The sequence below is a fragment of the Lynx rufus genome, unplaced genomic scaffold, assembly GCF_022079265.1.
Source record: "Lynx rufus isolate CCGP_SWC_20201006 ecotype Redwood Valley unplaced genomic scaffold, mLynRuf1.p SCAF_19, whole genome shotgun sequence".
NCBI lineage: Eukaryota > Metazoa > Chordata > Mammalia > Carnivora > Felidae > Lynx > Lynx rufus.
The window spans coordinates 13,477,742-13,491,286 of record NW_025814833.1 but is presented as its reverse complement, the minus strand read 5'-3'; the positions used below and the strand labels follow the sequence as shown (position 1 = coordinate 13,491,286).

Genomic DNA, 13,545 nt, shown 5'->3' with positions numbered 1-13,545 from the left:
GATAAAAGCAGCAGGCCGATGTCCCCCACGAACCCCTCTGCCCGTCCGGCAAAGGCTGAAGGAAACCAAGAGATCTACATCCCAAAGAGATGTGCATCATAAAATTACCGTTGGATTTACAGAAAAGGGGAAACCGCTCTAGCTCCTTCTCCCTCCCGTGGTTTCTGGCCTTCCTTTCTGTGTTAAAAAAACAAACAAAAAAAACTAACAACTTTTCAACATGCCCTACTAATAATGATTCTGTATCTCGGAAGAAAGTAACACCCAGGTAGGTAAATGACTCCTTTGAACTGAATTCCCACAAACAAGCAAGGGGGTTTCCTGACGTGGAGTACTAAGGGTCTGGGAAGGTAGCAAGCATTCCTTCCAGCCCTTGGAGGTCAAGTAAAGGAGTGCCAAGGTGAGTTATTACACTCGTGCGCTACACAGGAATTTCTGAAAGTTAAACGTTACCATTGACTTTCCCCGATCCCGTAAGAAAATAAAAGGCTTCTGTAGTCAAATCAACGTGGCAAGGGCCACAGAGATGAACAGTGTTCATTAGCAAAGGCCTATTTAACATTGTTGAACCCGGAAAGGGCCAAACTCTTGAAAAACATTAAGGATCACAAAAAAAAGGACGTGGGGCGGGGAAGGCAGCGAAGTCACTAGAACTGAACACCAAAGGCAGAATCTCTAGCCTGCTGCCAACTTCTGCCTTCTCAATTTAGGTTATTTGCATACATTTAATCTCCCTTCCGGGTCTGTGAGTCCCTTTAGGGCAGGAAACATCCCAGGCAGCCCCTCATCCCCACGACTCAACCCCCCCCCCCAGAGGGGGAGCCGCCCAGGGGGTGACCTAATTTCCCATCTCCGTTCTAACTGGAAGTCTGAGGCTGGCCTCCAGACCATTCCTCCACGCCCTGCCCCCCCACTTCCCTAATCACCCCCAAAGGTGCAAACCTCTTTAATCAGCTAATCTTGCCTACAATCTCATCTCAACCCGGGCTCTTCCTCCCCTTCCTGATCCCATTTGGAACACTTCCCTGCCCTCAAGAACCCTAGTCTTCAGGCACCCGGCTGGCTCGGTCGGGAGAGCATGCAACTCTTGATCTCGGGGTTGTAAGTTCGAGCCCCATGTTGGGCATAGAGCTTAAACATTAAAAAAAAAAAAACAAAAAAACGCCTAGCCTTTTGCCAAAACACAACGCTACATGCTCAGCCATTCCCTAGAATGTTCTCTCCACGTTCAACCTGACTCAACTGAAATCTGGTTTTGTCCTGACAGCCCTCTCAGGACGACGTTGCTCATTTTCTTTGCCCTTCCCCTACCACCAAACACGCTTTTTCCCCCACTTCGGCCAGGCTGAACAACCTCAGCACTATCTGGACTCCACCTCCTCTCCTCTTATCCTCCCCCTTCAAGAAAAATCCCCAAATCCTGTTGATTCTATCACTGAAACATTTCTTACATCCTCTCCCTTATCTCCATTCTCACTGCCTCAGGTGAGCCTTTCTTATCTCTCTCCGGAACTATGTAACTATATTTTAACTAGTTACCTGGCCTCCAGTCACCTAACACCTTGTCCATCCCACATACCGCTGCCAATATATTTCCCACATCCCAGGCAACATGTGAGGCACTGGGAACAGAGATGAATACACAGCCCCTGACTTCCTGGCTAGGATCCAGAAAGGGTAAGAAACACTTCCCCCTCCCCCATCTGTGACAGACTCTTCTAGAATACCTTTGTTTCCACCAGATCTTTTTAATTTGTTTTTTTTTTAATTTTTGAGAAGACAGAGGATGAGTGGGGGGGGGGGGCGGGGGGGGAGGGGCAGAGAGAGAGGGAGACAGAGAATCCGATGCAGGCTCCATCCAAGCTCCAGGCTCCGAGCTGTCAGCACAGAGCCCCACACGGGGCTGAAACCCACGAACCGGGGGGATCATGACCTGAGCCGAAGTCGGATGCTTAACCGACTGAGCCACGCAGGTGCCCCCACCAGATCTTTTTTTTAAACCTTATTTTTTCACTTAAGAGAGAGAGAGAGAGAGAGCACATGTGCACGTGAGCAGAGAGACAACCTTAAGCAGGCTTCATGCTCAGCTCCAGCAGGGAGCAGGTGGGGGGGGGGGGGCACACAGGGCTTGAGCCCAGGACGCTGGGATCATGACCTGAGCCAAAATCAAGAGTCAGACCTCCACTGGCGCCCCCTTTTCTAAACCTTTACGAACCACTTAGACATGAGACGCTTTCCACATATTACCTTCTTTAATGTTCATGAGAACGACACAAGGTGGGTACAACCATCTAGCCCCATTTCACAGATAAGGAAAACAAGATCTGGTTACTTGCCTCTGATCTTGATCTGGTCACAAGCAGGTGACAGAAGCCAGATTCAAGCCCAGGTCTGACTCTTGAGACTGGGCTCTTGCCTCCCACATTTTAAGGAGGACAATGACATGTTGGACAAGAGCCCACAGGATGACCAGGCCGGCGAAGAATCTCGAGACCAAGTCACGTGAGCAACAGAGGAAAAGAAATGAAGTCTCTTTGGCTTTGGTGAAGAGTGAGTTTAAAAATGACATGGTGGGGGCGCCTGGGTGGCTCAGTCGGTTAGGCGGCCGACTTCGGCTCAGGTCATGATCTCACGGTCCGTGAGTTCGAGCCCCGCGTCGGGCTCTGTGCTGACAGCTCAGAGCCTGGAGCCTGCTTCATATTCTGTGTCTCCCTCTCTCTGACCCTCCCCCGTTCATGCTCTGTCTCTCCCTGTCTCAAAAATAAATAAACGTTAAAAAAAAAATTAAAAAAAAAAAAGCTCTGTTTTAAAAAAAAAAAATGACATGGTGGATGTCCCCAAATATTTGAAGGGTTGTCATGTGAAAGAGGAAGCAAACATAGCCTGTACGGCTCCAAACAGCAGGGGAAGGCCTGGCCACGGTGGAACTTAGAGTAAATTTCAGCTCAAGAGCCTTTTCTAATGTACCCCTCTCTAACAGGGAGGGAGTGTTTAAGGAGTAGCTAAGTCCTCATTTGTCAGGGGTACTCGCAGGGGCCAGGAGTCTAGAGCAGCGTTTCTGTGCACATCAGAATCACCTTGGGTAGTTGGTAAAAGTACAGATGCCTGGCCCCACCCCAGACTTATCGAAACAGAATCTTGGGGTTGAGACCGTTATTGCAAGACTTACAAACAAGGAAATAAGTCTGTAAGAAGGTTCACTCAAATCCTCAAAAGAAGAAATACGAATGGCTAATCAACGTTTGAAAAGCTGTTCAAGAGTAACTAAAGAAATACAAATTAGGACAGTGATGTACCATTTACCTCCTATCGGACTGCAAAGATTAAAAAATATTAATAACCAGTGTTGGCACGGGGGAGAGGGGAAATGAACACCGGCATTTTCTGACATAAGAGTAAATGGCGACAACGTTCTGCAGAGCAATTTAACAGCACGGTCCAGGGGCGCCTGGGTGGCTCAGTCGGTTGAGCGTCTGACTTCATCTCAGGTCATCATCTCACGGTTCGTGAGTCGGAGCCCTGCATCGGGCTCTGTGCTGCCAGCTCAGAGCCTGGAGCCTGCTTCAGAGTCTGTGTCTCCCTCTCTCTCTAACCCTCCCCCCTCCTCGCTCTCCAAAATAGATAATAAACATTTTATTTTATTTTATTTTTAATCTATCTTTACTGTTGAGAGAGAGACAGAGTGTGAGCAGGGGAGGAGCAGAGAGAGAGGGAGACACAGACTCTCTGAAGCGGGCTCCAGGCCCCAAGCTGTCAGCATAGAGCTGTCAGCACAGAGCCCGACGCGGGGCTCGAACCCACGAACCGTGAGATCATGACCTGAGCCGAAGTCGGATGTTCAACCGACTGAGCCACCCAGGAGCCTCAATAAACATTTTAAAAATTTTAAAAAAAGTATGTTCCAGAGGACTTTCCTTTTTCTTTTAATTAATTTTTACCTTCCAGTATAATTAACATAGTGTAATATTCGTTTCATACGTACAATATAGTGACTTAACAATTCTATACATTACTCAGTGCCCTTCACAATACATGTACTCTTGACCCCTTTCACCTGTTTCACCCTTCCCCCCACTCACCTCCCCTCTGGCAACCACCAGTTTGTTTTCAGAGGGCTTTCTATTTACTATTTTTAAGAAACTTATTTCTTTTGAGTGACAGAGAGAAAGTGCGCGGGGGTTGGGTGGGGGTTCGGGGAGAGGGACAATCTTAAGCAGGTGCCATACCCAGCACGGAGCCCGAAGCGGGGCTCGATCCCACATCCGTGAGATCATGACCTGAGCTGAAATCAAGAGTCCGTCGCTTAACCGACTGAGCCACTCGGGCACCCCTCCCAGAGGGTTTTTTAATACTAAAAATGTGTCTAATGTTTGAGCACGCAATTCCAACTCTGGAAATTTCTCCTAAAGGGACAATCTAGCAAGTTTGAAAATGCCTGCCCAAAGATGTTCCCCAGTTAATGTTTACACCAATGCTGTCCAAAAGAACTTTCTGCAGTGATGGAAAGGTTCCACGTCTGAGCAGCCTTATGTGGTGGCCACCAGCCACATGTGACTACTATGCATTTGAACTGTGGCAAGTGCAATTTCAGAGCTAATTTTGGAAGTTAATTTATTATTTTTTTTAATTTTTTTTAACGTTTATTTATTTTTGAGACAGAGAGAGACAGAGCATGAACGGGGGAGGGTCAGAGAGAGAGAGGGAGACACAGAATCCGAAGCAGGTTCCAGGCTCTGAGCTGTCAGCACAGAGCCAGACGCGGGGCTTGAACTCACGAACCGCGAGATCATGACCTGAACCGAAGTCGGACGCCCAACCAACTGAGCCACCCAGGCGCCCCTAAATGTAAATGTAAATGTAAATAGTCACAGGTGGCCAGTAGCCACTGTAGGGTACAACTCCTGTTTGTAACACCACAAAATGAGAAATGATCAAAACATAACACAATAAAGGATGATTACCTACGATACACTCATAGGGGAATTTTTGGCAATCTTTAAACATGACTATGTAGATTTATATCGGCTGAAGCGAAGAAATAAATGTTCACAAATAGTAATAAGCAAAAAAAAATTATTTTAAAGTTTGTATGATATTTTTTCATGTTTTCGTATATACGGAAGACTTTTGACATGCATATGCTAGAATTTTAACAGTTCCTCTGAGTAATGAGAGGATTATTCTCGTCTGCTTTTCTAACTTTTCTACAACAAATATGAATTTACTGTGTCACAAAGCAATAAACAGTTTTTAAAAAAGAAGGCTTAACAATGATTAGAATAGGAAAGGAATCAATCCAGGGATCTGTTTCACATGTTTGTCTCAGCCCAGCACTGACAGTAAGGAGCCTACTTGGGAATCTATCTCTCCCTCCCTCTCTCTCTCTCTCTCTCTCTCTCTCTCCCCAACCTCCCCCCTCCCGCTTGCACTCTTGGTCTCAAAATAAATAAAACTTAAAAAACAAACAAAAAAACTAATGCAACCGGCTTTATTCCACTGTGTTAAGTTGTTTGGTCCTATATTAAGTACGTTCCACAGATTCCCCTGGGAAGAGAGAGCAGGAAGGCCGATTCGTTTCCAGGCCTTCCCTAAATGCGAACCTAACACACATTCCAAGCCAAGGTGGCTGCGTGCGGTGGGTAGGGGGAGTCAACAGCTGCGGACGCTCTTCAGTAATTCTCAGCTTTCGGAGAGTTTTCCTCTACTAGAGTTATTATATATGAAATCTAGCTGGTGCCGGCCAGGGAAATATCCTGCCTCAAGCGGCTACACCCCGTAATATCTAGCAACTCTTTCCAGATCCTTCTCCGCACAAGGAATTGAGGGTCAGTTCCCCAGCAGTAGGCCAACAGTATTTAAACACCTACCAGGTGCCTTTCCCAGGCTGACACAGGGACTCCTCTTAAGGGCAGCCAGAATACAACATGTTTAACAAATGCCCGTTTCCACCACCCCCCCCCCGCCCCCACTCCCGCTAGCACAAATAGCTATAGCCCCAAATGTAACAGAAACAGCGTTAAAACTCTGCATTTTAAACGTGTATGTAAACACTTCTCCCTTAATCACAGACACTCTCAGGTTATAATACTCCTCCCCAAGTCCCTCCTGGGAAATCTCTGCCAGTGGTTAATTCTGTTATTATCCCTTTCCCCAGGTTAAAACTGACCTTCATATAAACGTCAAACTTACAGGAAAATGCAGCAACTAAAACAGTCTCTTTCTCTGTCTGCTTCACCGTTAATAGAGTCACGGAAGCACTAATAACTGAATGAAAGTTTGAACCCAGGACTACACGCTCTGTATAGCCCAGGCCTTCCGAATTTTTCAAACAGTGAGCAAAAACTGAATGACGTTAGCACAAGCCAACAAGGGCGAAACTGTGTTAAAAAAAAAAAAAAAAAAAAGCAAAAAACACCTGAACAGGAAATACTGTATGTATGCTGTATATTTGTTCAGTTTGGAGGGTTTTCCAAGTTCTGGAGAGAGATCGCCAGAGGAAAGCGCGATGTGCTATGGGAACGGCTCCGTAGTGAAATCCTAGGAGCAGAGACGTGATTCCTTTCCTTGCACTTCGCTTCATCGTGCTTCGCTGATGCTGCATTTTTGACACATGGAAGATCTATTGCAAACCTGCATCAAGCAAGTCTACGGGCACCATTTTTCCAAAAGCACGTGCTCACTTCTTATCCGTGTCGCCTTTCGGTCACTTCCTGCAATATTTCAAACGTCTCCATTATCGTCTATTTGCTATGGTGATCTGTGATCGGGGATTACAACTCCCTCTAAGCTCAGATGATGGCCAGCAATTTTTTTTTTTTTTTTTACCACGGAAGTATTTTTTTAATTAAGGTACGTACATTGTTTTTTAGACACAGTGCTATTGCGCACTTAACAGACTACAGTATGGTGTCGACATAACCTTCATACGCACTGGGAAACCAACAATTTCACTCACCTCGCTTTATTGCAATAGTCCCTCTCCCGCAATGATCTAGAACAGAACCGGCACTACCCGTGAGGGATTCCTGTGTGTGACGCCACACTGAAGCCCTAACGCGAAGGTCGGGGGTTTATAGCAGCAAGTGTAAATCCTACTTCAGCTGTCCCTAATAAACACGTTGGGGCTTAAAGCAGAAAAGAATCAGAAGTTATGGCGGCAGCTGCAACGTGGTCCACTTGTGCTCCAGCCACCCGTGGCCTTACTAACATTGGTCAATGGCTCTTTGTGTCAGAAAAGCAGGGGCCAGGAAAGAGCCGGTTAGGAAAGTCCACTCCCTTTAAGGCTGTTTCCTTAGGTCCTCATTGACTGGACTGCTTAGAAACAGCATTCACCCAGGTGCTATGGATAATCCAAAACTGACCCGTGTACATACTCTGGGCGACAGACGCATACGAAGACCCAACCCCGGGCTGGAACTGATAAAAAAAAAAAACGAATGAAGAAACTGGCAGTGACATTCACTTATAATTATGGGGGCACCTCACACTATGGCTTGAACGTAGAGGCTCAAAAGATAGTCACTGATTTAGATTCCTAGAATCTGTCCCCCTCACCCCCGCCTCCTGACTCCCCAAATCTCAGCGTGGATCACAAACCAGAGTAGGAAATAAATATCGTTCCTGTGCCTTGCCTGGTAAACATCTGTGGACTCAGTCCCAAGTAAACCAGGCTGGCAGCAGCTCCCAGAAGAATCTGCTCCCGCTAACAGTCTTTCCAGCTTTGTCACAGAGCCAATGGTTAGGAAGGGACAGCTGCACCTGTGCCACACAAAATTCTTTTTTTTTTTTTAAGGCTTATTTATTTTTTGAGAGAGAAAGAGTGCATGCGAGCTGGGGAGGAGCAGAGAGAGAGAAAGAGAGGGAGACAGGATCCGAAGCTGGCTCTGGGCTGACAGCGGAGAGCCTGATGCGGGGCTCGAACTCACGAACCGCGAGATCATGCCCTGAGCCCCACAAAATTCTTTTTAAAACCTAAAAGCCGGGGCAAGAATGCTAACTTTAACGTTCTGCTGCTGAGGGTGGCAGGTCAAACGCTGGTCAAATCCTAGTAGAGGTGTGCGGAGACCCATTTACTCTCTTGAGACCATCTGTCCACATCACAGGATCCCTTCACACCCTGCAGCAGGGGGCCAGCTACCTTGCTCAAGCATGGTTTTCTTTCTTCCCCATTTTAGGAAAGCGTTTCCTGTGCTAGGCAGATTGAATCACTTGTTTAACAATCACCCAAGATGAGAGCCCTGGTATAAATGCCCTGCACACAGCTTGCCTTCCTCTCTAAACTGGCTGTGATGACAATCGAGGTTCCAATGTGACCCCAACGGGACCTCATTCTAAAATCAGTGAGACACACAACAAGCCAAGTCCATTAAAACAACATTAAAGGTCTGGTTTTAGATCTGCTAAACAGCAGGATTAAACTTTCAAGGGTCCAGCCACGATAGAGAGATTTCTTTAAAGTCACTTGGCTTTGCACAGTTGTAGCTATTAGGGATCAGATCTTTATCTCAAAGGTACATATTTTACCTTTGATCCTCCTCCAGAACTCCCACTAATGTCAACTTTCTCCACTGTTGGGATCAAGCCCCTGGCCTCCCTTTAATGTTGGCTTTATCGCAGATTCTACAAGATCAACAGAAAAATTACAAGGAAAAGCTGTGAAGTTCCCTTCCAATGATAAGTTGTTTTAACAAAAAGAGCCCACACTGAAATGCTGAAATTTAAACACAGCAGATGAGACGCTTAAGATAGAGGGAAAGGAGACCAAAAAAAAAAAAAAAAAAATTTACAACAAAAACCCGAAGTAACAAAACAAACACTAATTAACCGGTATGATGGCTTATTTAAGGGTTTGCTCTCTAGCCCAGGAAATTGGCAACGAGCGTCTTCAAAACAGAAGGGACAAGTGCCCGTTAGCACCCGTCCGCTTTCCTCCGGAGCCAGACAATCCGAGCTAGGCAATCCAGATGAGGCTGAGGGTGCAATGGAGGGCTCCCAAGGGGTCGACACGCTTTCAAATCCCCATCCCCCAGCCCTGCCGGCTCAGAGGCACCCTCAGCCGTGAGCGGTGGGGTCTGACCCCCAGGTCCGCCATCCCTGGACCGGCACACACCATCTTCCTTCAAACCCACGGCCCCATCCATCTCCTTGCCTCCGGAGCGCTCCTGGGTCCCAGGGGACACCCTCGCCCAGTGGCGACCGACCCCGCGCGCACTCGCCCCGGAACCCCGTTGTTTGCAATTCCCCCCCTCCGCGGCAGCAGCAGCACCCCTTCGACACCCATCACCACCCTCTCCCCCGTGGCGGGAGGAAGTCGCTCTGCTTCCTCTGTTCTCACCGCCCGCCCGAGCTTGGGAGCCCGGGGCTTTTTGGGTGGGGTTCTTTTTTGTGTACACGATGTGTGCGTGTGTGTGCGCGCGTGTGTGTGTGTGCAAAACGCTCATCGCATCCTTCCGCCGCGGCTGCCTCAGGTGCCCGCAGGAGGGAATCGGGATCCCGTCTCCCCCCGGTCCCCGGCTCTTTGTGCCGGCTGCAGGGCGGCGCGAGGTCCGCACCCTAGCTCACACCCCCTCCCCCGCTCGGGCCCCGGTTCCGAGCGCGCCCGCCTGCCGCGCAGCCGTCCGAGCCCCGGATCGCCCGTCGGCGCCCGGCCGGGCGCACGCCTCCGCGGCGCCGGGCGGCCGCCGCGCTGTCAGCGGGCGCCGGGGACTCAGACCCCGGCCGGCGGCGGCTGGTGCGCAAACTTACTGAAGCGGAGCCGGAGAGCGCGGAGCGCGGGGCGCAGCGGGCAGCCGCCGCGAGCGCCGCTGCAGTCCCCGCGCGCGGAAAGCCACCCCGTCTCTCGCCCCGGAGCGCGTCCCCCGGGGCGCCCGATGCGCCGGCCACTCACCAGCACTACGGAGCCCCGCACGGCCTCCGACACGCTCTGCCGGAGCTCAGCCGCCGTGCCGGGCTTGCTGAGCCGCTTGGTGAATTTGCGCACTTCGGCCATGGCAGCGGCGGGCAGGTCGCGGCGGGCGCACTCACTGCCCCGGGCCGGGGCGGCCGCGGCCGCTGCTGCTTCTTCTGTTTACCCGCCGGCCGACGGGCCACATCGCAGCTCGGCGGCGGCGCGGCTCCCGCGGCTCCTCCCTCCCGGCCGCGGCTCCTCCCTCGCTCCCTCCTTCCCTCCCCGGCTCGCCCGCGCGCTCCGCGTCCTGCCCCACGGCGGGGCCGCTCCCTCCCCTGGAGAGCCCGAGCTCGCTCGCGACCGGCCCCAGGAGGAGGGTGTGTCCGGCGAGGAAGGGTGTGTGCCGGGGGAGGGAGAGCTGGAGGGGGGGGCGAGGGTCACGAGGGAAGAGGGGGGAAGTGGCAGCCGCTCGGGCTCCGCCCGCAGCTGAGGTTGCTGGTGCAGCCGCATCCGGGAGGGGAGATCTGGCTGCTTCATGTTCCGTGTGTGTGTGTGTGTGTGTGTGTGTGTGTGTGTGTGTGTGTGTGTGTGTGTGCGCGCGCGCGCGGGGGGCGGGTTGTAACGAAATATCTCCAAGTGTGGGGTGTGTGCCACCCCACTGCTCCTTTCCCGCCCCAGAGGTTGCAGTGCCTGCAGGAGAGCGGGGGAGACTCTGGCGTCCCCCCACCCCGCAAGCCCCCAGGGCCGAGGCGGCGCGGGGCTGGGAAACAACGTGGAGCGGACGCCTATTGTGTGCCGCGCCGGGGAGGGGTCGCGCCCGAGGCGGAGGAGGGAGAGCGGTTTTCTGGCCGGAGCTGCTCGCCTGGGTTCCCCCACCCCCCCACACACACCGTTTTCTTACGCGGGCGGTCCCGCCCGTGGGGCCGACCCGGGAAGGGAGCAGGCTTCGGAGAGTGGAAATTTGCAGTGGCTGAACCCACTCCCCCACCCCACCCCCACCGGGGCGGGCGGGACCCGAGTGGCGGGGCCTGAGCCTGTGGCAGGTTGTCTGGTTCGGCAGTGACTGTGTGCCGGCGGTGGGGTGGGGTTGGTATTGGGAAGGCCATTGCCCGGAGTCTGGGGGACCTACCGGTCTTCTAGAAGCTTTCACACGTGCGTGCGTGCGCAGCTATCCCCTCTTCATTGCCCACTCCTTTCCTTATCCTATTCACCTTCCAAGAAATTATTTTCCGAGAATCAAAGAATGTCTTGTAACTAGATGCAAACGAACATGCTTAAGACAGAAATAAGGATGGGAATCTTGAAGTACAGAGGACCCTGTAAAAGCTTCCCCAAGTGAAAATTGAGAGGCCCTGCTGATCGTGGCAATTTTCCGTCTGGTTACTTCATTTGTCCAGAGTTTGAAACCGACCAACGCTTACTGAAGACCCTTGCAGCCTTTCTGAGAAGGTTCCTATCACTGCCATGGGGCATTTTCTGCACTTCGGAGATCACAGTGACCCCTACGTAAAGGACTTTGTTATGAAAACAAGGACACGGATGGTGGTTTCTGTGAACCCAGAAGAGGCCAAGTCTCTTCGCAGCACATCAATTTTAGCAGCCATCACATTCGCCCCAATAAAGCACACACGGAGAGTGGGAGAGGGCCTGATATCTGCAAGTCCTGTAAAGGTGACTGTATCACCAGTCTGGGCTTTGCACAGTGTGTATATAAAATTTGTTCACTGTTGGGGCGCCTGGGTGGCTCAGTCAGTTAAGCCTCTGACTCTTGGTTTCAGCTCAGGTCACGATCTCCCGGTGTCATGAGTTCGAGCCCCTCCCCCGTTGGCACTGTCTCTCAAAATAAATAAACAAAGGTTAAAAAAAATGTTTAAAAAATAAAATAACATTTGTTCGCTGTTGAGTGTAGGTAGATCAATCACGGATTCATGCCCTACATTCCATGAATGCCTGCGTGGCCCACACGGTTGATTACCTGCACAACAGCCATAGCGCTTTTTCTTTGCTAAGGGAGGCTGGATTTGCTTTCCCTATAGGGCAGAGCCACAGGGCTTGGAGAAGGTGGGCCCAGCGCCCAGTGAATTGTGACTGCTTTAAAAAAAAATTGTAATAATCTCACTTTCCTTTACTAGAAGAATGGTCTTGACTCCCATTCAGTTTCGGCCAATGGCATATAAAAGAGAAGTGTGGGAAGAAAGCTCCTGAGAAAGTTTCTCCCCCTTGATAAAAAGAGATGGGCAGGGAGACCTCTGTCTCCTTTTCTTTCTGAGAGGGGTGTTTTCTCATGATGCGTCTGCTCTTGGCAGCCATTTTATAACCATGAGGAAAGATTTTTACAGAGAAGCCGATCCAGAATCTGAATAGCATGCACCTGCTGAACCAACGCTAGTACTGCCCACCTCTGATTTCCTTTTTACATGATAAAAGTAAGCCGTTTGGGTTTATGCAACTATTAGTTGCATATTCTGTTGCTTCCAGCCAAAAAGCATCCTTCCGACTACAGACTCCACTGTAGCCATTGGAAGCACACAGGGTTGGGGGTGCCTGGATGGCTCAGTCAGTTAAGCGTCTGACTTCATCTCAGGTCATGATCTCACGGTTCGTAGGTTCAAGCCCTGCATGGGGCTCTGTGCTGATGGCTCAGAACGTGGAACCTGCTTTCGGTTCTGTGTCTCCCTCTCACTGTCCCTCCCCTGCTTATTCTCTCTCTCTCAAGAACAAATAAGCATTTTTTAAAAATTAAAAAAAAAAAGAAAAGAAAAGAAAAGAAAAGAAAGCACACAGGGTTGATGTGGCGCCTGGGTGGCTCAGTCGGTTGAATGTCGGACTCTTGATTTCGGCTCGGGTCATGATCTCACAGTCTGTGAGTTCGAGCCCCACGTCGGGCTCTGTGCTGACAGCTCGGAGCCCGGAGCCTGCTTCCGATTCTGTGTCTCCCTCTCTCTCTGCCCCTCCGCCGCTCACTCTCTCTCAAAAATAAATAAACATTAAAATAAATAAATAAATAAATAAATAAATAAACATTAAAAAAATGTTTAGAATGGATGGTCAAGGAAGGCCTCTTTGAAGAAGTGAACATAGAGGTGAGTCTTGATGGAGAAGAAGCAGCCACCAGAGATCAAGAAGCAGAACCTTCCAGAGCTGGAGGAACAACAGGCTTGCGGCCTGGAGAAGGGAGCGGACTTGGTGCATTCGAAGGCGGGAGCAAAATAAAAAGGTCAGCGGGGCCGGAACACAGAGGAAGAAGAGTGGTATGAGATGCTGTCGGACAAGGGGGCAGTTTCTGCTGGACCGTGTGAGCCATCAGGAGCATTTGTCACACTGATCCTGCACAAACACCATCTGGTCATCTTTCAGGCTCCACGCTCATTCCTGAGGCTGTAGGTTTCACTTTTTCGCTTTCAGGCTTCTGTTTAGTTACACAAACATTGAGCGTTAATGCTAGGCACTGAGGGAGAAAGCGGGACGAATCAAAGACACTGTCCATCGCCTTCAGGAAAAAGATGAAAGTCTAGCAAAGAATGTATTTGTGAGGGGCGCCTGGGTGGCCCAGTCAGCTAAGCGTCCAACTGTGGCTCAGGTCATGATCTTGTGGTTGATGGGTTCGGGCCCCGCATCGGGCTCGGCGCCGACAGGTGCCGAGCCTGCTTGGGATTCTC

The 13,545-nt window shown here is 50.5% G+C and overlaps 1 protein-coding gene across 3 annotated transcripts in view; it reads right to left on the bottom strand.

The window, feature by feature from the left end:
• Positions 1-10,095, bottom strand: part of DOCK11 (dedicator of cytokinesis 11) — a 199,123-nt gene extending 189,028 nt beyond the window's left edge. For 2 of the 3 annotated variants that reach the window (XM_047081861.1, XM_047081863.1), the window contains exon 1: positions 9,887-10,095. In XM_047081861.1, coding sequence (XP_046937817.1) covers positions 9,887-9,988 — 102 coding nt within the window. In that variant the 5' untranslated portion in view covers positions 9,989-10,095. The remainder of the gene's footprint in view (positions 1-9,886) is intronic. The other variant, XM_047081862.1, reaches the window with a different exon arrangement.
• Positions 10,096-13,545: the final 3,450 nt, after the last annotated feature.